General features: G+C 51.0%; 1 protein-coding gene across 2 annotated transcripts in view; it reads left to right on the top strand.

Moving 5' to 3' along the window:
- The window catches only part of Gli2 (GLI family zinc finger 2), a 216,741-nt gene that overhangs the window by 156,756 nt on the left and 35,910 nt on the right, over window positions 1-24,075 (top strand). Inside the window, exon 3 of one of the 2 annotated variants that reach the window (NM_001107169.2) lies at window positions 4,052-4,157. The exons of the other annotated variant lie outside the window; for it this stretch is intronic. Within the exon in view, the coding sequence (NP_001100639.2) occupies window positions 4,052-4,157 (106 nt within the window). The remainder of the gene's footprint in view (window positions 1-4,051; window positions 4,158-24,075) is intronic. 2 annotated transcript variants of the gene reach the window in all.

Raw genomic sequence — 24,075 nt, 5'->3', positions numbered from 1 at the left:
CCCCACTGGCTAATGTTCAGTACCTTGGGCAGCAGGGCTTCTCAAAGAAACCCACTTCTCTAGTCCCACTCACAGAGGACACACGTCCTTCCTCCAAGCTGAATCCATCTTGTAGTTATGATTGAACGGGCAGGAAGCTCTGGAGATGCCATCCTCAGGGATTGGATGTCCTGGAAGGCTGGGGTGTCTCCACAGTGTCCCGTATGTGGGTCGTGACCGCCGAGAAGTCTCTTGAGCCCCTCTCTAGGCAGCGTCTATGATAGAGCCACATGTGACTTTATCTCAGAACTCTCTGTCAGCTGACATGACTTCTGGGCATGTTGTCATGTTCTCAGCTCTTCCTGTAAGCACCCCTCTTCATCCACACTGTGGTCCTTCTGGGGCCTTAACTGTAGCCCAGTGTGCAAGGAAAGCCTGTTTTTATCTCCTGTCAGCGTCTTCCTCACACACAGCAAAATGGCTACCTCAGGACCCTGTGACACACATGGCTCTTCATTAGACCCTACCAGCCAGCGAACATGGTGTTTGAGTTAGCACACAAAAATTCTGGACTTTTAACGGCAGTTGCCTCCTCTCCACCTCCTCGGGGAACTTTCTGTGCCAGATCAAAAACAAATGTGCAAAATGTGCATTTTTCTAGAAACAGGGCGTGGCCGCTGAGCAGTCTCCACTTTGAGCTTCTTCCTCAGAAACATAAAAAGGAAGACATTTCTTTGAAATGGCATATGGTCTGTGTGTGTGTGTGTGTGTGTGTGTGTGTGTGTGTGTGTGTCCGTTCTTTCTGCTGGAGGACATGATTTAATTTAGATTTCCTTAAAAAAAAAATACCCACAATGAAAACATTGTGTGGAACGATCAAATCAGTATGCCGGCTGAAGGTGACAGGCTTTTGTACGTGGGTCTCAGTGTGTGTGAGAAGTATATGGGGGTAAAGAGGCGTCTATGTGTATGTCTGGTGCATATGCATGTGTGTGCAGGTGCACGTGCATTCACAAAGACAGGACACTGGAGTCTTACTTTATCACTTGCTGCTACCCTATTCCTTTGGGCAGAGTTTCCCACTGAATTTGGATCTATGTTGCCCCACTATCAAGCCCTCAGTGACTTTGCTCTTGCTTGTCCCCTACAGCATTGGATTACAGGCGGCCATGCCCAGCTAGGCTCATAGGTGCCAGGAATTGGAACTCGGCTCCTCGTACTTACACATCAAACGCACTTACCCATTGAGCTGTCTACCAGCCAAAGGTCGCTCTTGCTTCCTCTGTTTCTCTTTGTATTCTTTGGCTGCTGCTGGGCCCTCTGTATAGGGACTGTTTCTCTCAGAAGCTAAAACTACCTCACTGAGAGCTTTGAGTAAGCATTTATTTCTGGAAGCTTAAGAGGAAGGCCCCTACTGAGCTGAAATGTCTTGACTTCCCTTCACTTACCTGTATGAAAGTCTGCAAAGACTGTGTGGTGGGTGTGCATGAATCTGTGAGTGGAAGTGTGAGTATGAGTGAATGGGTGTGTGCTATCTTACAGCAGGGCTCCCGTGACTGGGCTGAACAGTTTAGGACACGTCCTGCCCTTGCAGAGGACCTGAGTTCGGCTCTCAGTACCCATATCCGTGGTTCACAACTGCGGGATGCAACCCCGGCTCTGGGGACATCCGATGACTACTTCTGGCCTCTAAGGTCCCAGAACCTGTTTTTGTTTAAAGCTGGGGTTGGGGGATGCTTGTGAGGTGGCTCCGTGTTTAAGTGCACTGCTTCTTTGGCAGAGGACCTGTACACGTGCAGCATACATTCACACACATGCACACACTCCCACACACACGCACACACAATAAATCAGTAATATTTTAATTCAGGAGAAAAGCTTCCTCTCATCAGGAATTGTTAACATTAAAGCCAGTTGGGCAGCTCATGCCATAATCTCAGAACTCAGAAGGCTAATACAAAAGGATTGTCATATGTTCAAGGCCAGCATGGGCTACAGTGTGGGACTCTGTCTCTCACTTCCTCTCCCCAAAATCGGCAGCATTAAATCCAAATGTCTAGCAACAGTTTTACAGACTCACAAAATGTGGTCTATCTTACCGAAACTCAAGAACACATGCTGGGTGAAGTCAGCCAGACACAAAAGGACGTGTGCTATACTAATAAACGTGTTATCGAGTTCACAGGGCAGAATGCAGAGCGTCGTCAGGGACAGGGACTGGCAGACTGTCCGTGTTCGATGGGAACAGTTCCCCTGAACATGTTGAAAAGGTCTGTGGGTGGAGATGGTGACAGCCTTGTGCCATGCGTGACTGTGCTACTGCCGCTCAACTATCTACTTAAGAGGGTGAAAATAGTAAATGTTTGTGAGCACGTTCATATACGCATGTTCATATATACATGTTCATGTACATATATGTGTATTGTGTGGGTGGATGTATGTATGTATATAGAACATATTTATATACAGATGCACGTACATGCATATATGGAGGCCAGAGGTTAGTCTCTGCTCATTCTTCAAGTGTGTTTTGAGACACGGTCTCTCACCAGGACCTGGGTCTGAACAATTGGTCTAAGCTGTCTGGTCAGAGAGCTGCAGAGATCCCCCCGTGTCCACCTCCTCACTTCTGGGTTTATGAGTGTGCATCACCTCAGCTGGCTTTTCATGTGGGTTCTGGACTTTGAACTTGGATTCACTGAGCTCTCCCTCCCAGCCCCGACTCTCCTGTCTTGATATTAATTATCAGCCCCTGGAGCTGGTGATGCCTCCAGAACTGAAAACACCAACACGTGTGTGTCAGTTCGGAGCTGAGTCAGCCCCTGTCTGCGCTTGGCCTGCGCTCAACAAATCATCGTGGTAATTGCGGGATGCTCTTTGCTTATTGAAAGAAAATGCCTGGGTGCCCCAGAGGCAAACATAATTATAGGCTTTAGGAAAACAGGACCTTTTAACAAGTAGACTGGGGAAAGGCTAAGGGCTGAGCATTCTTCATTCCTCAGCGGACTCTTCCCTCAGTCAGAAGGCCACTGGCCCCCGGGAAGCAGAGACTAATCTGTCTGCCACATCGCATCATCAGGGATGCTGACAGTTAGGTGTGCCTTGATCAACTTGCTGAAACAAGGCTATTCTTTGTAAACAGGTTCTGTTACTAGTATAAACACCAGAAAGTTCTCTGCACTGTGGTAAAAGAGTTGGGAGCTGGGGCGGTAGTGAAGACCTTGCTGCACAAGCATGAGAACCCAGTCCTCATCACGAACGTCAGAAGCCTGGTGTGGGGATGTGTGCTTGCTATCCCAGCACTGGGAAGGCAGAGACAGCAGGACCACTGGGACCCGCTAGCCAGCCAGCCTAACTGAATCAGTGAATGAGAAATCCCAGGGACAGATCTTGTCTTATAAAACAGTATGGATGGTTGGATAGAACCTGAAGATGAACAACACCTGAGGTTGTTCTGTGGCCTCCACATACATGTGAATGCATGCACAGGCACACACACATGTACACAGGCATGATCACACACACACACACACACACACACACACACACACACACACACACTCACACACATGCACACAGAGTAGAGAATTAGCTACCTAAGCAGATGTCCCCAAACTGGGCCTTGCCTTGCCTCACGGACGGTTCTAGGTAAATACGTGCATCCTGTGTGCACAGCGGATCTGAGGTTGGTACCTGATGCTACTGAAGCCACACGCAGCCAAGCCGGGATGGGCAGAAGCTGGCCGGAGTCAGAGTCTGTCAGCCCTGTCAGCCCTGATTTGCGGCCAGGCTGGGTTCCCCAAGTTCAAAGAGCATTGAGCTGCTTGTCTTTGTCAAGAGCACGGCTGGGGATCTTTTATGTGGAAGATGTAGGATTCTCGGGCTGGCTTTGATTATTTATTCATCCCCCTTCGTGGGTGTGTGATAGTGCAGGCATCATGGAGCCCCTTGTCCTGGCCACTCTTGCTCAGGAATTCATGGAGCTTAAAGCCTTTTGAAAATTGTTTTTGCAGGGAGGGGGAAAGTTTTTGAAGTCCTCTCTCTCTCTCTCTCTCTCCCTCCCTCTCCACAGTTCCTCAGCAGCTCCTGCCATCTTTCCACGTGCCTTTGCCGATTGACATGAGACACCAGGAGGGAAGGTACCATTATGACCCTCACCCTGTCCACGGTGTGCACGGGTAAGTGTTGGCTTCCACCCACTGCTCCTGCTGTGCAGCGGCCTGCCTCTGTCCTCCTAGGTCACAGAAGCAAGCTCTGTGACTGTGAACCCGTGAGTGCATACTAGCCTTACTCTGGCTTCTTCCAAGTAGCAAGGTTGTCGTCACCATGGCTCACGGCTCTAGGCTCCCTTGTAGGTCCCTACAATGTAATCTCAGGTCCAGGCTGCCATGGTGGAGTGGTGTGGAGTCCCTCCCTTTGACTATCGCAGGTGTGCTGAGGCAGGATCTGTGAAATAAGCTCAGAGTGATCCCTCCCTGAGGTCCCCAAGGAGAATGGCAACACCCTTGATGTGACTCGGTATTTCCACTCGGGACCTTCAGCCCTGGCTGATGTTCATCCTCTTGGTGTTTGCCCCTCTCTGAACCCCACCCCCTCCTGCACCACCTGGTCTCCCACCAGAGGAGAGACCCGGTTATTTTCATCATTGCAATGATAAAGTAGCTGACCAAGGTAACAATGGAAGGAAAGTTTATCTTGGTTCATGTTTTGAGGGTCCATTGTGGTGAAGTCATGGAAGCTGGTCATGGCATCCACGTTCAGGAGGCTGAGAGAGACAGACGCTCGGTGTCCCCCCCCAGTGTGAGACCCTAACCCATTAGTGCACAACTAAGGTGGTTCTCCCCCAAATAACCCCAATCTCGAAAGCCCTTAAAGGAATGTATTAGGTTTCCTATGAGGTTCTAGATTGTCAAGTTGAACATCAGAATTAACTATCCCAGAGGTCTGGGCCTTGGCTGTTCACTCGGCCTCTCCACAGTCCTCCATGTGTGGGAAGTGAGTCCCTCTGTTTGTCCCCTTCCCCTTCCACTCCTCTGGGGCCTCCTCACCTATCCACACCTGCAGTGCTGGTACACAGTCCCCGCCACTTGTCTGGATGACTGGCTCCAGTTGCCTACTCAGTCTGAATGCCCTCAGCTTCAGAGCCAGCTCCTGAGAACGGGCTGCCCCACCCTGAGTGGGATCCAGTTCTGAATTCCAGTGCCATTGCCAGAGCAGCGCAAGGGCACATAGACTGTGAGATTCCTTTGGGCTGCTGTGCCTACAGTGACAGACGCACAGTAGGTACGCAGAGAGTGCTGAGCAGAGAGTCACCACTGGTGCCCCACCTATGAGACTCTAACTCGCGCTAGAATAAAATTGGTTGGCATAACTGTGTGCTCGGATGTTCAAAGTACTGTGCCCTTGCTGCGTGCCAGCCAGCCATCCCATGATATCTGTTTTAGGACACCTCCTGCCTACTACACAGCCAGCCTGGGACTTTGGCTCTCTTTTAAGACAAATTTTAAGTTTAACATCGGGGAATGACTAGATGGGTCTATGAGGAAACATGTTTGCAGTGCAAGCCTGGGAGGCCGAGTTCAATCCCTGGAACCCGTGTAAAGGTAGAGAAGGAGCAGCAACTCCCCAAAGTTGTCCTCTGACCTCCACACATGTATCACGGCACACATGGCAACACCCGTATACAAAGATAATACGCAAGACACAGTATACGATAACCTTCAAGTAAATAAATGAAAAGTGTTTTCCTTTGGGAATACATTCAGGCATGCAAAGGCCGTAAAAAGTTAGACAAGAAAAACCACATGCCCTCCACCCTGCTACTCAGACATTAACATCCTGTATCATCCAATACCAACACAGTGAACTAACCCACACATCTGATACGAATGTGGGCAGTTTTCCCATAAGTCTGTAGTTCCTTGTTCAGGATCCTGTGTGTGTGTGTGTGTGTGTGTGTGTGTGTGTGTGTGTGTGTGTGTGTGTGAGAGAGAGAGAGAGACAGACAGACAGACAGACAGACAGACAGACAGACAAGGCAGATGTCCTTCTTGTCTCTTGAGTCCTCCCACAGTGGACTTTCAGATCCACAAGCCATGCCCAGTTGCTGAGTGGGTACTGGGGATTAGAACACAGGTCCACATCTTGCACAGCCATCTACCTAGCCCATCTCCCTAGCCCCTTAGCCATGGGGAATTACCATGCTATTCACTGACTTCCATGCCCTTTGCACTGGACTGGATACCCGAGGAATGTGTGTCCACTTCTTGTGGCTATGACAAATAGTGAACTCTGTGGCTTAAGACAGCGTGAGTGCATTGTCACACCGTCCTGGAGGCCGGAGACCAGAAGTAAGGCTTACACAGTACGGATAGGGCTAGTTACTTCTGGAGGGAACGTACCTTTGTCTTTCCCCATTTCTGGAGCCTCCTGCATCTTGACTTGCAACCCCAACCTCACGCCATACAGCCTTTCCCCTGGACCTGCTCTCATGTCAGTTTCTTCTCCTGCTTCAGTGTTCTAATTCATCAAAGACACTTGCTGTGGCTTTTAGAGACGATCCAGTTGGATCCAGAATCATCTCTACATCCCCCAATCCCCAACTGGGATACAGATGGCATCGTCAGGTCATGTCTCCTTAAGGGCTATATCATTTGTTATCACCAGGCCCTGGGGTAGAGCCTGGGAGGTGGGCCCACACGCTACTGTGAGGTTTAGGGGACCAGACTGTGGGACAGAGCCTAGGAGAGTCTTGCTTGTCAACCTCACTGCCAGAAAGCAGCATAGAGTCCCAGGACCTGTGCTCTGCTGAGGCAGGCCTCAGGGGTTCCTTGATAAGCTCAGGATAGTATGTCTCCACTGAGAAGATCAAGAAGGGACATGGTAGGAGCTTCAGGGCTAGGAGGCAAACCTCCTCATTCCCATACTCCCCTTATCCCAGGTGAGAGCTGGACAAACCCTGCAAGAAAAATGGCTCATAGTTCCGGCTTCTGTGATTAATGTGGTCCGAGCCTGGTGGAGTCCCCAATCCATCAAGCCTGTGTTGTAGGCTGCCTGCTACCACCAATGTGTTTAATTACACAAGGGTATGCAGCAAATGAGGCCCTGTGCCATCTCTTGTCAGAAGAGTCTAAGCCACTGCCTGCCCTGGGAGTCATGAGGCCTTTGTGTACTGCTGGGTGCACCTGCTTCTCTGCCCAGCCCCTTCTTGCCCCACACTACTGGATCACCCAGACCCCTCCCTGCGGCTCTTGGGATCCTACTAAGTCCCTGGAGTAGAGGATCCCAGTGTGCAGGCTCTGAGTCTAGTGTCCCTGTTGTGCTCACAGGACTGCCTCAGTCTTACCCAAAGATCTGCTGTTGTCTTGGGCCCTCCAGGGGGACCCACATGTCTGCCAGCGCAGAACAGGTGTCATGTGAACCCACGAGCCTCCTCTTTTCATCTCTGAAGCAGACATATCTCCTGAGTGTTAGGTTTCAGACCCAAGGCTAGTGAAGCCAGACTGACCAGTCGCCTCTTGCAGCTACTGTGACAGGAATGGCAAGCCCCCCACCAATACTTGTCTGAAGATCTTCAAGCCCATCTTTCACAGACTCCCCTAAGTGCTGAAACTCCAGAAGAGTGACAGGTGCCATTCTCGGTTCCCCGGGAAGTCTACAGGCCTCGGGCTGCAGACTCTGGGACATCAGAGCGCTGTGGGTATAACAGGCGTGTTTCAACTGGATGCCCCGCTCCATCCCACCTCCGCCGCACGCTTAGAGCCGCACGCCCCATCGCCAAATGCAGATCCACACAGGACCACCCATCAGCTATGTGGCAGAGAGTCTCCCTGTTTCTCCGAGACCTAGAGGAACCCCGTTCTGCCTTGTGGTCCTGAAAACTCCTCAGAGCTTTTGCTATGTTGTCTAATGTCTGTCCGTCTGTCGATGGTGCTAAGTAATAACTCTTCTAATACATCTCTCCCCACCCCCCAAAAAAATCTACCTTAGTATCCCTTGAGCGCCAAACTCAACACCTTTCAATGACCTTAAAGCAGAGTCTACCTCGTTGCCGTCATGTAACAGCCACAAGCCTATTGACTGGTGTGGCTGTGGTGCTGTGCACCAGTGACCGAGGGCTCATGGGAGGGAGCCAGAGAACAACCTGTGCTGTTGTTTCTTGGGAGTTGTTGTTTTGCCTTGTTTTTTAAGTGTTCCTCACTGGCCAGGAGTACCCCAAGTAGACTGTGATGGCCAGCCAATGAAGCCTGGGGTTCTGCCTGTGTATCTTTGCAGCACTGAAATTAAAATGCATACCATGGATTTTCCTCCACTGTGGTTCTGCATTTTATCATCACCGCTATCATCTCCGCCATCATCAATCAATCAATCAATCAATCAGTCGTCACCACCACCACCACCACCACCACCACCACCATCATCATCATTCTTTTGAGACAGGGTCTCTTATTGAACCCAGAGTTTACCAATGCATCCAGGCCGACTGACCAGCGAGTTTCTAGGATCTGCCTCTTTCCACCCCAAACACTGGGCTTGCAGACACTTGCCACCACCTCCTAATTTTATGTGGCCATCGGGGAAACTAAACTCAAGTGCTTGGGTTTGCTCAATAAGTCCTCTGCCTACCGAGTCATCTCCCTGGTCCCTAAGCTCCTTTTTGGGGTGGGACTGGGGGAATTGAAATGAAGTCTTAACTGTGTTGCTCTGGCAGGCCTTGAAGTCAGAGATCTCCCAGCCTCTGCCTTTCAAGTGCCGAGACTGGAGGTGGTCGCCACGACCCTTTCGTTTAACATTAGTTCTGGGGCTCAGATCGGGTCCTTATGCTTGAAGGTGGACAGTGCTTTACCAACAAAGCCATCTCGCCAGCCCCTTAGCTGTTCTGAGAGAGAGACTGGAGGGAGCAGGGAAAAGTGTAGGGTAGTTCAGAAGCTGCTAGAAGTATTGTTATTGTGGCTCTCCCATCTACCTGTTCCAGAAGAGGCTGCATCACAAACATGGCTTGTCTTAAAAAGAAGATGGGGGCTGCAGCACAGGTCAGAATGAGGCTAAGGGAAGAGGGAGACTTTTTCCTAGTGGAGGAATATGGACTTCTGTCTTCCTAAAGCCCCAGAATCGGGGATGATGGTCAGGTTTATCTGGGGACCTAGGAGAGAGTCATGGGATGGAAACATGGTGAGGACTGCCTGGTGTCTTTGCTGGCTAGTTTTATGTCAGCTCGACGCAGCTAAAGTTATCTGAGAGAAGGGAACTTCGATTGAGAGAGCATCTCTATAGGATCTGGCTGTACACAAGCTGTAAGGCATTTTCTCGATTAGCAATCAATAGGGGAGGGCCCAGCCCATTGTGGGTGAAGCCGTCCCTGGGCTGGAGGTCCTGGGTTCTAGAAGAAGGCAGATCGAACCAGTGGTAATGAGGAAGTCAGTAAGCAGCACCCCTCCATGGTCTATGCATCGGTTCCTGCCTTTGGTTCCTGCCTCCAGTTCCTGCCCTGCTTGAGTTCTGTTCTTTCTTTGATGATGAACTGTGATGATGAACTGTGGAATTGCAAACCAGATAAACCCTTTCCCCACCAACTTGCCTTTGCTCATAGTGTTTCCTCGCAGCAGCAGCAACCCTAACAGAGATGCTGTCCTAGCTGCCTTGTGCTGGACTAGAACACCCAGCCCCAAACAAGCTGCTGGGTGTGGCGTTCAGCCTGGGGATAAATATCTTGCTGCCCAGCCTAATTAGATGACCTCCCAGAAACACCCTCTTCCCGCTCCCTTGTGGGGTGATTATTTCTTGATGCTTTCAGCAACATAACAAGATTCAACTAGGGCTGTAGTTTAGTGGTAGAAGGGTTTGCCTCCAATGCATGAGTTCCCAGTACTGGGAAAAGCAAAACACGCTGCTTCCTGATGCTGGCGTGGCTGCATTGCTCACAATGTGAATGTACAACCGTACTGTCCCTGAACTTGCAGTGCAACATCTTGGGTCTATGGAAAATACAGGGAGACACGCTAGTCAGGGGTTCTCTCGGACCCCTATGAAGACATGCTCCCAAGATCCCAAAGGAAGAAGGAAAAGGCAGCTGAGTGTGGAGACAAACTGACCTGTAGCATCTATACGAGAGGAAAGGACACTTGGCTTGCCTCTGGGCTTCTGCTCTGTGGCAGAGTGTGGTGGGGCTGGTCCCCAGGAAAGAACCAGTCTTGGTACACATTGGGCCAAGGGTACTTTGCGCCCCTGAGTGGAAGATACAGAGTCCATGCCACTGGTTCAGGAGGAGGCTAGTTCTGCCTCCTGTACTCTGCTTTTGTTGTTTGGCTTAGGAGAGTGTAGAGAAATTGCTCAATGCAGCAGATCCCAGCCTGGGCAAACAGGTGGTTCCGTTTTTGAGACAAGGTCTCATGTAGCTCAGGCTGACCTCTGGCTTGCTCTATAGCTGACAATGATGACGCTGAACATCCTGTTGATCCTCCGGCTTCTGCGTGCTGAGATGACAGAGGTACACCACCACACCTGGCTTAGGCCATGTTATGGACAAAACTCAGGACTTTGTGTATGCCAGGCAACACACGACCAACTGAACTCCATCTCCAGCCCCTCTCACCCTACACCCAAGTCTTAAAGATGCTTGCTCCTAGGACCCAGCTCTGAGGATTCAGATTGTTCAAGTCTAGGATGAAGCCTGCAGATCTACTTAGTCCTCAGTTTACACAGGCCAGTTTTTAGGGACCTTCCTACTGCTTTGACACCCAGGAAAGAAGCACAGAGCTGTGTGTTAACTTTTTGGAATCATGGAGTCAGCTACCTTCTCAACAACAGCAGTGCCCCCTCAGAAATGGGGGCCATTCAAATCCCTCGTTCCCCTTGCCCTCCCACTCAGAGCTGAGGCCCTCCTGGTTGACCTAAACCCATTCGTATCTGAGCTAGCAGACAGCTGGGGAGAAACTATGGCTTCTCGGGCACAGAGACCAGTGTCCTACTGTCGTCTCTTGTCTGACACCATACCTGAGCTCCACGATTTCCAACCACCCCACCTTCTGTGTTTGACTACTGCTCATGGCTCCCTGCGGATCACTTGGTCCTGGGTTGAGCTTAGTTGGTAGCCACGCAAGGCCACACTTTCCATAGAGAGCAGAAAGGCTCTGGTTGGGGACAGATGGCTCTGGGGTATAGCTTTCAGCTCATGCAAAGCTGACACACTGGACTGAGATGTTAACGTAGAAGGAATACCGGGTGGTGGGCACACCTTACCCGAAGTTCCCACAAGGGAACCGTTTTATACACGTAAGTCCCTGCCTGTCCCCAGCAGGAACATACAAATGGAGGTGCCAGCCCTTAAATCGGCACACTGTCACTTAAGATGGTTATTTCTTTGCCGGGACTATGCTTAGCTAGCCAACTTTCTAGTCTGTGGAATTTGAAGATGGCTTTTCCAGGGTCATTGTTATTGACAGACCTGCCACCTATGACTTACTAGCGTGATCCCAGGGCCCGTGACAGTCTTCCCCTGTTCTCCAAGGGCAGCAGCTGGACAGAAAGAGATGCAGCTGATTTCCTCTGGGTTCGTAGCTCTGTACCCCAGTTTGTGAGTTACATAGTAAGAGCTTCGTCTGTGCCTCTTCAAGAACCGTCCTCCCTCTCAGCAGATGCATGTGCTCCTTTCTAACGCCTGGTGGATGGGGGACTTGGAAAGTGTGTGTTTGCCTGCTTCCTAGGCTGAGGTGCTAGGTGGATTCATGGTCACCCACCAGAAACCTGACATAGCACCCTACCACCACCATGTTGCTCTCTGTCTTTGGAACTCTCTCTCTGACATGACTGACAACTTACTTCTCTGATTAACTGACCAGCAGACAGAGGGAGACTAGGAAGCCTGGAGCAGGCTGTGTGGACAGCCTGCCCTTGATAGAGTGACACAGCCATAGAGGGATCCTCAGGCAAGGAGAGACCTGTTTCTTGGTCAGCCAGCCTCAGAGCACTCGAGACTGCTGCCCTGCCAACATGGCGATGCCGTCACTCCCACTCACAAGAGGGAAAAAAGGCACTGGAAGGCAGCCTGCCTCTTCCTCAGCATCGAGTGTGTTACTCTCTCTTTTTGGGATGGATAATGGAGAGGATCTTGTGATGGAGGAGGCCGTTTATCACATGGCAGCCAGGAAACAGACCCTGAGGTAAAATACATGCTTTTAGAGTTGAGAAGATGCCTGGGTGGGTCCTATGTAAGCCTGACTTTGGTCCCCTGAGACCCACTTTAGAGAGCCAATCATGGTGGTGAGCACTCGTAATCCTAGTGCTAGGGTGGCAGAGCCTACTAGACAGCTCGTCTGCCAAATTGGCAAGCTTCGGCAGTGAGAGATCCTGTCTCAAGAAATAAGTGGAGAGCAACTAAGGAAGCCACCTGATGTGGACCTCTAGTCTTCACCTGCTCATGCGCATGCCTAAATACCCCCCTTCCCCTGCCCTTCTCTCTGTCCCCCTCCACCTCCCCCTCTCTGTATCCCTCTTCCTCTCTTTATGTCTCCCCCTCTTCCTCCCTGTACTCCTCACCCCCTCTTCCTCCCCTTTTCTCTCCCTCTCTCTCTCCCCTCTTCTTTCCCTGTCCTCTTCCCCCACCCTCTTCCAGTCCCCCTAACTCCCTGTCCCTTCTCCCTCTCCTTCTCTCTCTCTCCCTCTCTCTCCCCTTTCTCTCCCTCCCTCCATCCCTCTATCTCTTTCTCTCTCCCCCTCCCCCTCCCCCTCCCCCCCAAAGGCATGCCTGTAACAAACCTTCTTCCTCCAACCAGGCTCCAGTTCCAGTAATGTCATCAATTAGGTATCCATCTACGGGTTAATTCCTTGATGGTTCATTAATCTGTTGATGAAAAGCAGAGTCCTTGGGATCCAATCACTTCCCAGGCCCCCGCCCTCCAGCTGTTAGACAGGCCTTTAAGGACACTTCAGAGTTTACCTATAGCACATTCCCAGCCATGGCAGCGGTAGGATTTGAACTCCAGGCAGCGTGATTCCTGCTGCATCTCCCCCTGCTTGAGAACATAAGATTCTCAGCCCAGAAACATTCTCAGTGGCATGGGGCAGACAGCTCATTTATAATAGAGCCTGGCCCATAAAAGTTTAATGAGGAGCTTGTCTGATAAGATGCCTAGTGTTTGATCTTTGTGGATGCCAGCTGCTCCTGTAAGAGGTGCTTCCTGGCCCTGGCTCTGGGAGGCATTGGTGGGGTCAGCTGGGGGCAGAAGCCAGTGGGGAGTGAAGATATAGTTAGTCCTGTAGAGATGGGGCTGCATGGGGAGCCTTGTGTTCTCAGAAGCTTCAGGGCAGGCTTCTGGCCAGGATTTCCCATATCAGGAAGTGACCCTCCGATTCCTCTCCTTTCCCTTAGGGTTCTGTTGGGCATTCACCTCTGCACTCTGAGGATGAAAGCAGAGCTGGGTAGGGCTGGGTAGGGCTGGGATGTGGATCTTACTATATATTCTCAGTACATCCAAGGGCTGGCTGATTAACCACCACGTGCCTCAGTTTCCCCTTCTCTAAAATGGGGATGTGTTTGTATCCTTGTAACAGTTAATACTGTCAACTGGAAAGTATATAAAGTTACCCAGGAGAAAAACCTCTAGTCGTGCTGTGAGGAAGTACTAGTTAGGGTAAGATAAGAAGATCCACTCTCACTGTAAGCAGCAACTGTCAGTGGACCAAGTCCTGGATTCAAAGACGAAGCTTTCAGAGCACCAACATTCATCTCTCTCTGCTTCCTGACCAGATACAATGTGACCAGCCATCACACAGACCGTCCCCCACCATGATGGACTGTACCCTTAAAAACTGTGAGCCAAAAGAAACCGTGTGTGTGTGTGTGTGTGTGTGTGTGTGTGTGTGTACATACGTGTGCACATGGAGGCCTGAGATCAATTCCCCTTTTGCCCTCTACCTTGGTTTTTGAAACAGGATCTCTCACAGGCTTAGTTAGAACTCACTGATTTGGCTAAGCTGCCCTTGGAATCCTATTTCTTCCAAAGACCGTTTTTATCTTACTTAAATGAGTTCAGGGAGTCAAACTCGGTCTTTATTGTTGAGTGGTAAGCGCTTCAGCAGGTTTCTTTCAGCCCATCTTTCCAGCCCAACCTTTCTTCTTCCCGAGTTGGTTTATCTAACATTTTAGGAAAGCTCAGTAACACAGTGAGTACAAGAGGTGAGGCACTTCCACGGCTGTGTTCATACATGAATGAATACATATACATACATACATACAGACAGACATATATGCATCCTGCCACACACACATCCTATACACGCAGGAAAGGAAGGAAGGATGGAGGGAGGGAGGGAGGGAGGGAGGGAGGGAGGGAGGGACAGATTTAGGGTGACAGGCTGAAAGGTTGTGGGGTGACAGGCTGGAAGGAAGGAGGTGTGGAACTCACACAGGAAAGAGGGAATGGTGTTTATCAGCAGAAGGACCTGCCTCTTCTCCCTAAGCCAGCCCATGGAGACTGTCTGGACCCAGTGAAGGGCAGATCCAGTGCTGTGGCCGAGGAGGGAATGTTCCCCCAGGCACGCACTAGCCAGTTGCCTTTGAGAGAAGTTTATTTGAGCCCAGGATTAGCCTATCTAGCTTTGATGGGCCAGCAGCACATTCCACACGGCTCTTAAGGCTAAGCTGTCAAGTCTGCCATGTTTGTGTGCCATCCCTACAGGCTGTTCTTCCTGAAGGCGGCCGCCTCCTCCTCCTCCTCTTCCTCCTCTTCCTCCCCCCTCCTCCTCTTTCTCCCCCTCTACCTCTGAGACCAGTATCTGCCTATTCCCATCCATGGCTTCAAGACATTGCTTCTAGAAGATTCCACTCAGCAGTGCTCAGCCAAGGGTGGATTCTACTGTGGACCAAGACTTCGAATCCCCAGATGGTAACCAGTGCTTAGGTCTCCCAAAGAGGGTCTCATCTTGACAAGGTTCTCCCGGCCTTTTCCCTAGCCCAGCTGTGTTCCTGGCCCTACTTCTTAGCTGGAACAAGCCCTATGCTAGCTCAAGCCCCCATATTTCACGTCCCAGCGTCTCTCCGCCTGAAAGTCAAGCACTCTGCTAGCTCTTTGAACTTTTTTTTCCTTTTCTGAGGCAAGAGCTCGTGTAGCCCAGGCCAGCATCTAATTCACATGTAGCCAAGGATGGTTTTGGATGCCTGGTCCTCCTGCCTCCACTTCTGAAGTGCTAGAGCTGTGGGCATGTATTACCTCAGCCGCTTTCCCCATGCTAAGGGTGGAGGCAGGTCTTCATGCATGCTAAGCAAGCACTCTACCGACTGAGCTGTGTTCCCCAAGCCCTTCCTTTAGTCTTTTACACATCTGGAGCTCTGGTGTGTGAAATAGCAGTGCCTTCCTGCCCTTCTGGCTCTGAGATAAAGAAAGAGTATGTGGGCGTGGCCAAACCCTGGTTAACTGCTGCAGCTGGGTCTGTTAGAACCACTCTGGACAGCCTCCGTTTTATGACCTCATTTCCCTACTCAAACATCAGTGTTTACTTAGTGAGATATCCAAATCCAAATACTGATTACTCTTTGGGAAGCCTGCGGAGGGATGCAGCCGGCGGAGAGCCAGAGCTGAGCTGGATCTGGAGGACGAGGGCTCTGTAGCAGGCCTGGGGAACGGCAGGGCCCAGCGTGCATACGTGTGCATCTGTCACAAAACGAGTCTGCCAGGCAAGGCTAGCGCCCACCAGCCAGTAGGTGACAGAGGGACACCCGGGTGACAGAGTGACACCGCAGAGCCCTGAAATGCTTTCTAGGAGCTCCCATAATTTCTTCACTTCAGACTCCATTCTCCGTTCCAGGGTGTTCACCCATTCAGCCAACCTCACCAGAGGCCTGGATCCCAGCAGCCATCCTTTCTCCCAAATCTGGGTCTTCCTAAGATCAAGCACAGGCGGCTGGGCGAAGCCTCCTGGAGGCAGGTCAGCCAGCATGAGCAGGGTGCTCAGCCTGAGTGTTACAGGACTGGGGCTGGGTCCCAGGGGAGCCACTGAAGCACCCAGGTTCTTGTATTCCAGGGTAATGGACTGGACTGGGGACCCGGGGCTAGAAATACAGAGAGAGTTTCTGAGAAAGGAAAAGCATCCCAGAGAACTCGGCTAGGTAACGTCGTTCTCACGCCTGTAGGAAAGGTAGAGTACTGTGACAGAAGCAACTTGGAGGATAAAGGATTTATTGTGCTTACAGTTCCGGGAGGTCGGGGGAAGTCAAGGAGTTAGGAACTTGAAGCCACTGGTCACATTCCTTCTGCAGTCAGAAGAAGAGGCCAATAAATGCATGCCTACCTGTGCTGAGGTCATTCTCCATGTTAGACAGTTCAGGATCCCATGGTGCCATCCATGATAGGTGGGGGTTGGCAGTCTCATACAGTAATCAAGACAGTTCACCAAAAACGTGACCACCAAATGGCCCAATCTCGGTAATCCTTCACTGGGACTTTCCCCAGGTGGTTCTAGATTGTGTCAAGTTGACAATTAAAACCAACTGCCACAACTAGTGCTTAGAGATAAACCCCCAAAGCGCTGGCCAGGAACCACATGACCTATCGTAGGTTGTTTATGTAGCACTAGCTCTCACACGTTTACATATTGTGGACTTTTCTTGAGTATGTTCTGTGTGCTGTATCAAGTCCAGGCAATGAGGGTTTCCAGCCTTTTTCTACCACTGGCTTATTTTATATATTATTATTGATTATTAATGTGTTTTTATTTCTAGTTCCATGTAGTTCAGGATAACTTCCCGTGTAGTCAAGAACAACCTTGAAGTCCTGATCCTCCTGCCTCCACCTCTAGGGATGAGCCCGGACTTTGGGAGCTCCATGTCCCAACCTCCCTGCCCTAGGTCTCTCACTTCTCTATTGTCTATGATCATGAGTTCTTTGTCCCCAACTTCCATGGCGATTTCTCTTTGGCACACATCCTTAATAGTGTTATTGGCCGGTATGAGCATTTTATATATTACGGCTGCCTATTTCCCTAACGGTGTATTGCTTAGTTTTGCTTTGTGGCTTTTTCTTTATGAACTTGAATTTCATACTTTACAGTCAGTGTTTTATCTCCTCTGCCTCTAGTCCTTCGTCCATCTGCTCACTGTGAGCTCACTCTTTCCCGATGCTCTGCAGCAGTCTGTATCTCCAGGCATCTGGGGTGCACTTGTGCCCTTCAGCATGGGGGACACTCACATCCTGTCCTCTGGGCTCCTTGTGTGTGGTGGGTTCTGTAATTCACCCCGGGGGGGGGTGGAATTTCCAAGTCACAGGGGTTTCACATTCTCGACATCCAGTATATTGAGATTTTTTTTGCTCCGTGACTTTGCCAATAGAAGATCCCACCCACAGGGTTGAGTGGCTGCGACACAGCAGGGCAGAGGGTTCAGTCAGGGAGTGTGGTTCCCAGAACACACGCTGGAAAGAAGGAGAAAGGGAACACTGGGTGTGGTGTCACACAGGAGGAATCCCAGGACAGGGGAGTTAAACACCAGTGGATCTGGCTCTACTTGGGCGAGCCTGTCTAGCCCAGTCTGTGAATTCCCGACCAGAGAGAGACACTGTCTCAAAACACCAAGCTGGATGATGCCTGAAGATTAATAACAAAGGTCGTTCTCTGCCATGTACGTACATGCACGCACACAGGAGCACGCACACACACACACACACACACACACACACACACACACACACACTTACTTTTGGTTTTGAGACAGATTTCATATTGTAGCTCTGACTGGCCTAGAACTCTCTACGTTAACTAGACTCACAGCGATCCTCCTGCCTCTACCTCTGCCTCCCAAGTGCTGAGATTAAAGGAATGAATGTACCACCACCTCCATTAGCAATATAACACTAGAAAAAAATATTTCTTTTTTTTTTTCTGGGCCAGGAGTATAGTCCAGAGTACAAGAAATGAAGAAATAGATCCAGTACCACTCAAAACAAATAATGAACCTGCTGACTTTCTGAAAGTACAATTGCCCTGAATGTATGCCTTTAAAAAAAATAATATATATATATATATACATATATATATATATATATATATAATATGATTTTGGAGCTTTCCAAGTAGATGTGTAAAGAGTAGAGCATAATGAGCAAGCTTGCCGATATCAAGTTTCCTATATAGAACAAAGCAGAGAAACCCAACAAAACCCAGAGCAACAACCAATCCTCGGAAAGGACACGGGGTTCCTGGTGAGCCTGGAGGGAACTTTCTGGGTGCTGAGATGGCCCGGTCAACTGATGCAGGCCTGCTTGCTCTACAAGAACAGACACAGGCCTGCCCACCTCAGCAGAGGGATAAAGAGAGACACCGAGCTGCAAGGGCTCATTGGAAATACAGTTTCCCTCCCTGACAGGTCAGTGGGCCCTGCCTGAGGCAGAAAGAGAACACACACTCCATGGTGCTAGCAACCGCTGGCTCCCAGCAGCTTAGCCACAGCATGAGGGCACAGGTTCCCCATTTCTGTCATAGCATTGTGATCCTGGTGGGTGGCAGGCATCTTGGCCCAGAAGTGGAGCTGAAGCACGCAGGCCAGCAGTCCCCAGAGCCTAAGGGCTTGGTGTGTCACGCCAAGTGGTTTCTGCCATGAGGAATCAGTGACCATGTAATCCCAGTGGCGGCAGGAAGGCACATTCTGGAACCCTGTAAGAACACAGGATGGAACACAGGACTTGTGCTATGAAGGGGTTCCCATTGTTTTTGCCTGCCACAGAAGGTGCACCCACCAGGACTTGGGTCACCTCCAGAAATAACTGGAGCCTTGCTCTCTGGGAGTTCCATAAGTCACCAAAGACACTGGGATGAGGAAGGTGACACCTCCCGCCCCTCAAGGGCTGATCCTATCCCTCGATAGGATCATTACTAACCACAAGCTTACACAGAGTAGTGGCTTTAGCAGTGGAAATGTATTCTTTCCTGACTTTGGGGATAGGAAGTCACAGGGAAGCCTCACCAGGCTGATGGCAAGACAAGACTGCTGTAGTGGCTCACTGAGAAGCTTTTCTCTGCCTTCTCTAGCCTTTGGCGGTGGCTAGCATTCCTCAGCTGAGGACTCCCCGGTGTGATCTCTGCCTCGAGGTCACATGCCCTCTCTGTTTGAGCCTGTGTTCCTTTACCTCTGAGGACCCTGCGATGACACTCAGGGCTGGCCACTCACGTCATTGCAAACCTGGCCTCTGTCATGTCTGCCGTGTCCTTTGTTGCCCAAATACAGTTGACCATAGGTTCCAGAAAACAGGTTGCAGATGTGTGTTCTGGCAACGTCAGCAGCTTCCTTCACATCTTCAGCAAGCGTTTTTTTTCTTCACACCCGATCCACAGAATCACTCCTGTGGTTGCTTTTGTCTCACAAAGAGGCAGGCACAAAGAGGGCACAGTTTTCTTCCAACTACACAGCTCAGAGTAAACTGAGCTGAGCTGAGGTGGAACCCAGGTCTTTTGCTATTATGCATGGTATTCTCACTGGGTGTTCATCATCCATCCATCCACCATCTATCCATCCATTCATCCAACCATCCACCTATCCATCCATTCACCATTCATCCATCCACCAGCCATTATCCTTTCATCCACCATCCATCTATCCATCCATCCATCCATCCATCCACCCACCATCTACCCATCATCCATCTGCCCATCTGTCATCATTCTTCATCCACCCATCCATCTATCCATCCACCATCCATCATTCATCCATTCACCCATCCACCCACCCATCCATCATACATCTGTCCATCCATAATTCATCTATCCATCCACCATCCATCTATCTATCCATCCATCCATCCATCTATCCATCCATCCATCCATCCATCCATCCACCACCTATCCATCCATCCACCATCCATCTATCTATCCATCCATCCATCTATCCATCCATCCATCCATTCATCCATCCATCTACCCATCATCCATCCATCTACCCATCTGTCATCATTCTTCATCCACCCATCCATCTATCCATCCACCATCCATCATTCATCCATCCACCCATCCACCCACCCACCCATCCATCATACATCTGTCCATCCATAATTCATCCATCCATCATCCATCTATCCATCCATCCTTCTTCATCCCTCCACCCCTCCATCCCTCCATCCATCATCCATTCATTTGACATAGTAGCATGCCCAAGCCTCCTAGTGGGCACAGGTTTAGAACTTGGCAAGCACACCTAGTTGGCGCCTGCTCCTGGTGCTGTCCACCCACTGGGGAGATAGGACAAGCTTGAACATGTAGTTCCTCCCAAGGGAGCCCAGTCATCTCCTAAACTCAGACTAGGGAAGGCTCCGTCTTCCACAGCAGCACCTCACGAGGTACCTGACCTTGCCCTGGGACCAGGGGTGAGGATTTCCTTGGCAAGGGGTTTCTGATGACGGGTCTTGGGAGAGAAATGGGAGTGGCTGAGACAATGCAGACATAAAGGCAGGAGCTAGGGTCGGAGTTGTAGCCACAGGTCACCCCAGAATCCAGCCCAGGAGATGTGTAGGCTGGCAGTCAAAAATGTCATCCTCGGAGGCCCCTAAACCAGGCTGGGGACCATCGACGTGTAGTGCTACAGCTTATTGCCTGCACTGGCCTCCTCAGAGCCATGCCAGTGTCGCTTCGGGTCTCAGTAGTTCTGTCTGTGAGATGGGACACAGGCTCCTGCCTGACTCGGGCTTCATGGCCCTGTCTCAGCTGCTCAGGTCTAGATCTTTCCACTCTCTCCCTTCCCTGGTGGGAGATCAGGGCCCACCCTGGTGCTCAGGCTGAGTCTGGGTGAGTCAGCACACTGTTCACTTTCCCAGACTGGCATTGCTGGGTGGGGCTCTGGAGCCCCAGCCCTCCCTCCCCCTGCTTCCTTTCCCTCCTCTCACTCCATTAGGAAGGAACACGTCCATTCCTGCCCCAGGGCTGTCCCATGCTACAAAGCCCAGGCCCTCCCTTCATTTCTACGTCTGTGAGAGCCTTGCTCATACACCCAGCCGGCATCACCCTCATCCCTCCCCTCCAGGAAGACATGACTCCCATCCTGTCTCCTCGGGGACCCATTACCAAGGGTCTGGGCGTGCTAGCTCAGGCCCAGTCTTGGTGCTACGGTGCACGTGGCCGGCTATGTGGGATTCTCACCACCTCAGCCTCTCCTTTTGTCTCTTGCCAGAGCTCCTGTGCTGGCATGTAGGAAGGGGGCACGAGTCGGGGTGTCAGAAGGGTGAGCGGGTGTGCTCCCCCTGCTGAGCTCTCATGTTGTATGAGAAGGGGAAATGCTGGCTGAACACCCACTAAAGACTGTTACTCCCCACCCTTCTTGTGCTCCCTTCATCTGTCTGCACCTGCTCATCCATCTACATCCGCACCAGCCTGCAGGCGAGGATCGCCTGGCTCTAAGGGGTGTGGTACCAGGTCACGCAGGAGTGGCAGTACTGAGACCTAGACCCCCATCTGTTGACTTCAAACTCACACTCCACTTACAGCATGTAAGGTGGCCTCTCAGACACCAGCACCCCAGGGTGAGCTGGAGACCGACTGAGTGGAGCCCCAGAAGGACCAGCAGGCAGAGTTTCTGGGGGAGGGTGCCAGTGAGCATGTCCAATTTGACCTCCTGAGAGCAGAGGCTGGCTTTTTTTCAATCTGTCTCTCGGGTGAGGTTCATGACATCCTTATATATATTTGAGGGAAGGCGTGCTTGAGTGGGTGCAAATGCCCATGCACGTGTGTACATAGACATATGGAGGTCAGAGGATCACTCTTCCTTATTTTTTGAACCTGGAGTTGTCCCCATCCAATTCAGTTAGATTGGCTAGCCTGTGAGCCCCAGAGATGGCCTCTCTCTGCCTCCCCACTGCTAGGATTTCAGGCGCACACCGTCATGCCTAGCTTTTTTCATGGATGCTGGAGATCTAAACTCATCCTGGTGCCTGCACAGCCAGCACTGCCCACCGAGACATCCCGTCTTCAACCCACTTCTCCACTTCCGACTCTTGGTCCCATTCCCTCCTTGGGCGTCTCTTTCAGGTTTCCCAACCTCCCACAGCACAAGTGCGTATGGTCATGCCCTCAAACTCCCGGTCTGTGATCAAGTACCTTGCATAGCTGACCCTTCTTGTTGCCTTCTCCCTCTGTCCAACCCAGAGCTCTTCTGAGCCTGACCCTCTGTGAGTTCAGAAGTGGATAGCGTGATTTGACTCCCAGGGCCAGATCTAGTCCCATGTCCACATTCTGACACCTCCCAAATTGAGTCCTAATTTCAACATGCCCAACAAAACTTCGAGGGCTACTCATTGGCCCATGGCTCCAGGGCCCAGATCCTACTGTTGCAGGCCCAGCCTGTCAACCTATCTGGCGTTGGGGGAAGAGTAACGACTTGTTCCCCAGACCTTTGATCAAATCTGTCGTCAGGGAATGGCCAATCACCCCACTGTTCCCTGGTAAACCAGTTTGAGGAAGCTGTATTGGCTTCTCTGGGTGTCTTAGCCATGGCCACCAGCAGACTAGAAGTCCTCAAGGACTGTTCTCTAATAGAGTGGGGCAGCCCCGGAGACTGGGAACACCATCCAGTGTGCAAGCTCTGCTCCAGTTCACTCCCAGTCACCTCCCAGCTGAGGGCACGAGGCCAGTCATGACCTGCTCTCTGGGCCCATGTCCTCCTTAGGGCCATTTGTTGTACAGGAGTTGGTAGCAATGCATCTTTCTTGATGACCACCATAACAAGGTGTCCAAGGCCCTGCAGGGAACTTGTGTGCTCCACAGAGCTTGGGGCTGAGAGAAGGAATGCAGTGGCTGGGCAGAACTCAGGTTCCCTGTTTCCTTGATGATGGAGGAGGACCTGGAGGAAGTGAAGCAGTATTCCTCTTCCCCTACAGGCAGCAACTACTCTCTGAAGACAGCCTCTTCCTCTGTGTGGGAAACAGACACCACCCTGGGCACTCTCCTTCCCTCACAGAGTGGCCCCAGTTTTGACTGCATGTTACCTTGACAATATTCACTCCTGCCTCCTGCCCCAGAGTCCAGAGAGATCTGGCTCACATCCGACAGCCTACCTGGGACTGCTGTGTGGTCTCAGCATGGTGGTGGATATCCTCATGTCATCACTGAGTGTCTCGGGGCCCCAGCTGTGGGTAGACCACACTGCCACGTCAATGCCAAGGAGGTCCCATTCCTGGGTTTGGAGCCACTTACAGCCACCAGTTTCTGCGTCCTTGTCTTGGTCTGATTTCTGTTGCTGTGATAAAATACACTGACAGAAGGCATCTTAGAGAAGGGCTTAGGATTCCGGGTCACAATCCATTATTGTGGGTAATCCAGGCAAGAACCAAAAGCGGCTGATTGCATCACAGCTACGGTCAAGAGCAGACAGAATACATTCACGCATGCATGCTTCCTTGCATCTAACCTGCTCTTTATAGTATGCAGCCAGAAATCCCCACTTGGGGAATGGCCCTGCCCACAGTGGGTTAGGTCTTTCCACATCAACTAACAGGTCAAGGGTTTGCCCACAGACCAACCTGAACTAGATGGCCTCTCGCTGAGATCTTTCTCCTGATGATGCCAGGTTATGTCAAATTGACCATACAGACTAAGAGTCTTCAAACCCCAGCCTGCCGCGCTACCCTGCAGTGCACCCAGCTTCCAACACACCATTAACCTCTCAGGCTATCCCCAGGAGCCATGCAGTTGTTCTGCCTGAGTCTCCTCTCCCCAAAAGTGCCTGTGTGCGGTGAGAACATGGATGTCCATCCTGTCACAGTCACAGCCAGAGCCAGAGGAACCCACTTGGCCTGAAGTTCATCAGCCAGCCCTGCTCCAACTCCCTCGGGACACAAAGCAACTTCTCCACAAAAGGGCCACAATCAAGCCTCAAAGTAGTGCAGTTCCCCATAGGTGGATCCCTCCGCAGCTGGCTTGGGCATGACAACAGTTGAAAGTGACTTGTGACTTATGCCATAGGCTTTCCTCTGCCCATGAGCTTGTAGTCCACTGGGGAGGTGCCTCTGGGCACCTTCCGAGTGCTGTTCTGGACAGGTGTGCATGTTCAAAGGTGCCTGGATAAGCCATGCTACTGGGCAGAACCCAGTGGCTCAGGCATACCAACCTGAGACCCTACTAGTGTTCTTT

The sequence above is a fragment of the Rattus norvegicus genome, chromosome 13 (assembly GCF_036323735.1).
Source record: "Rattus norvegicus strain BN/NHsdMcwi chromosome 13, GRCr8, whole genome shotgun sequence".
In the NCBI taxonomy this organism is placed as follows: domain Eukaryota; kingdom Metazoa; phylum Chordata; class Mammalia; order Rodentia; family Muridae; genus Rattus; species Rattus norvegicus.
The sequence above is the reverse complement of the archived record's forward strand: the minus strand, read 5'-3'. Positions and strand labels throughout refer to the sequence as shown.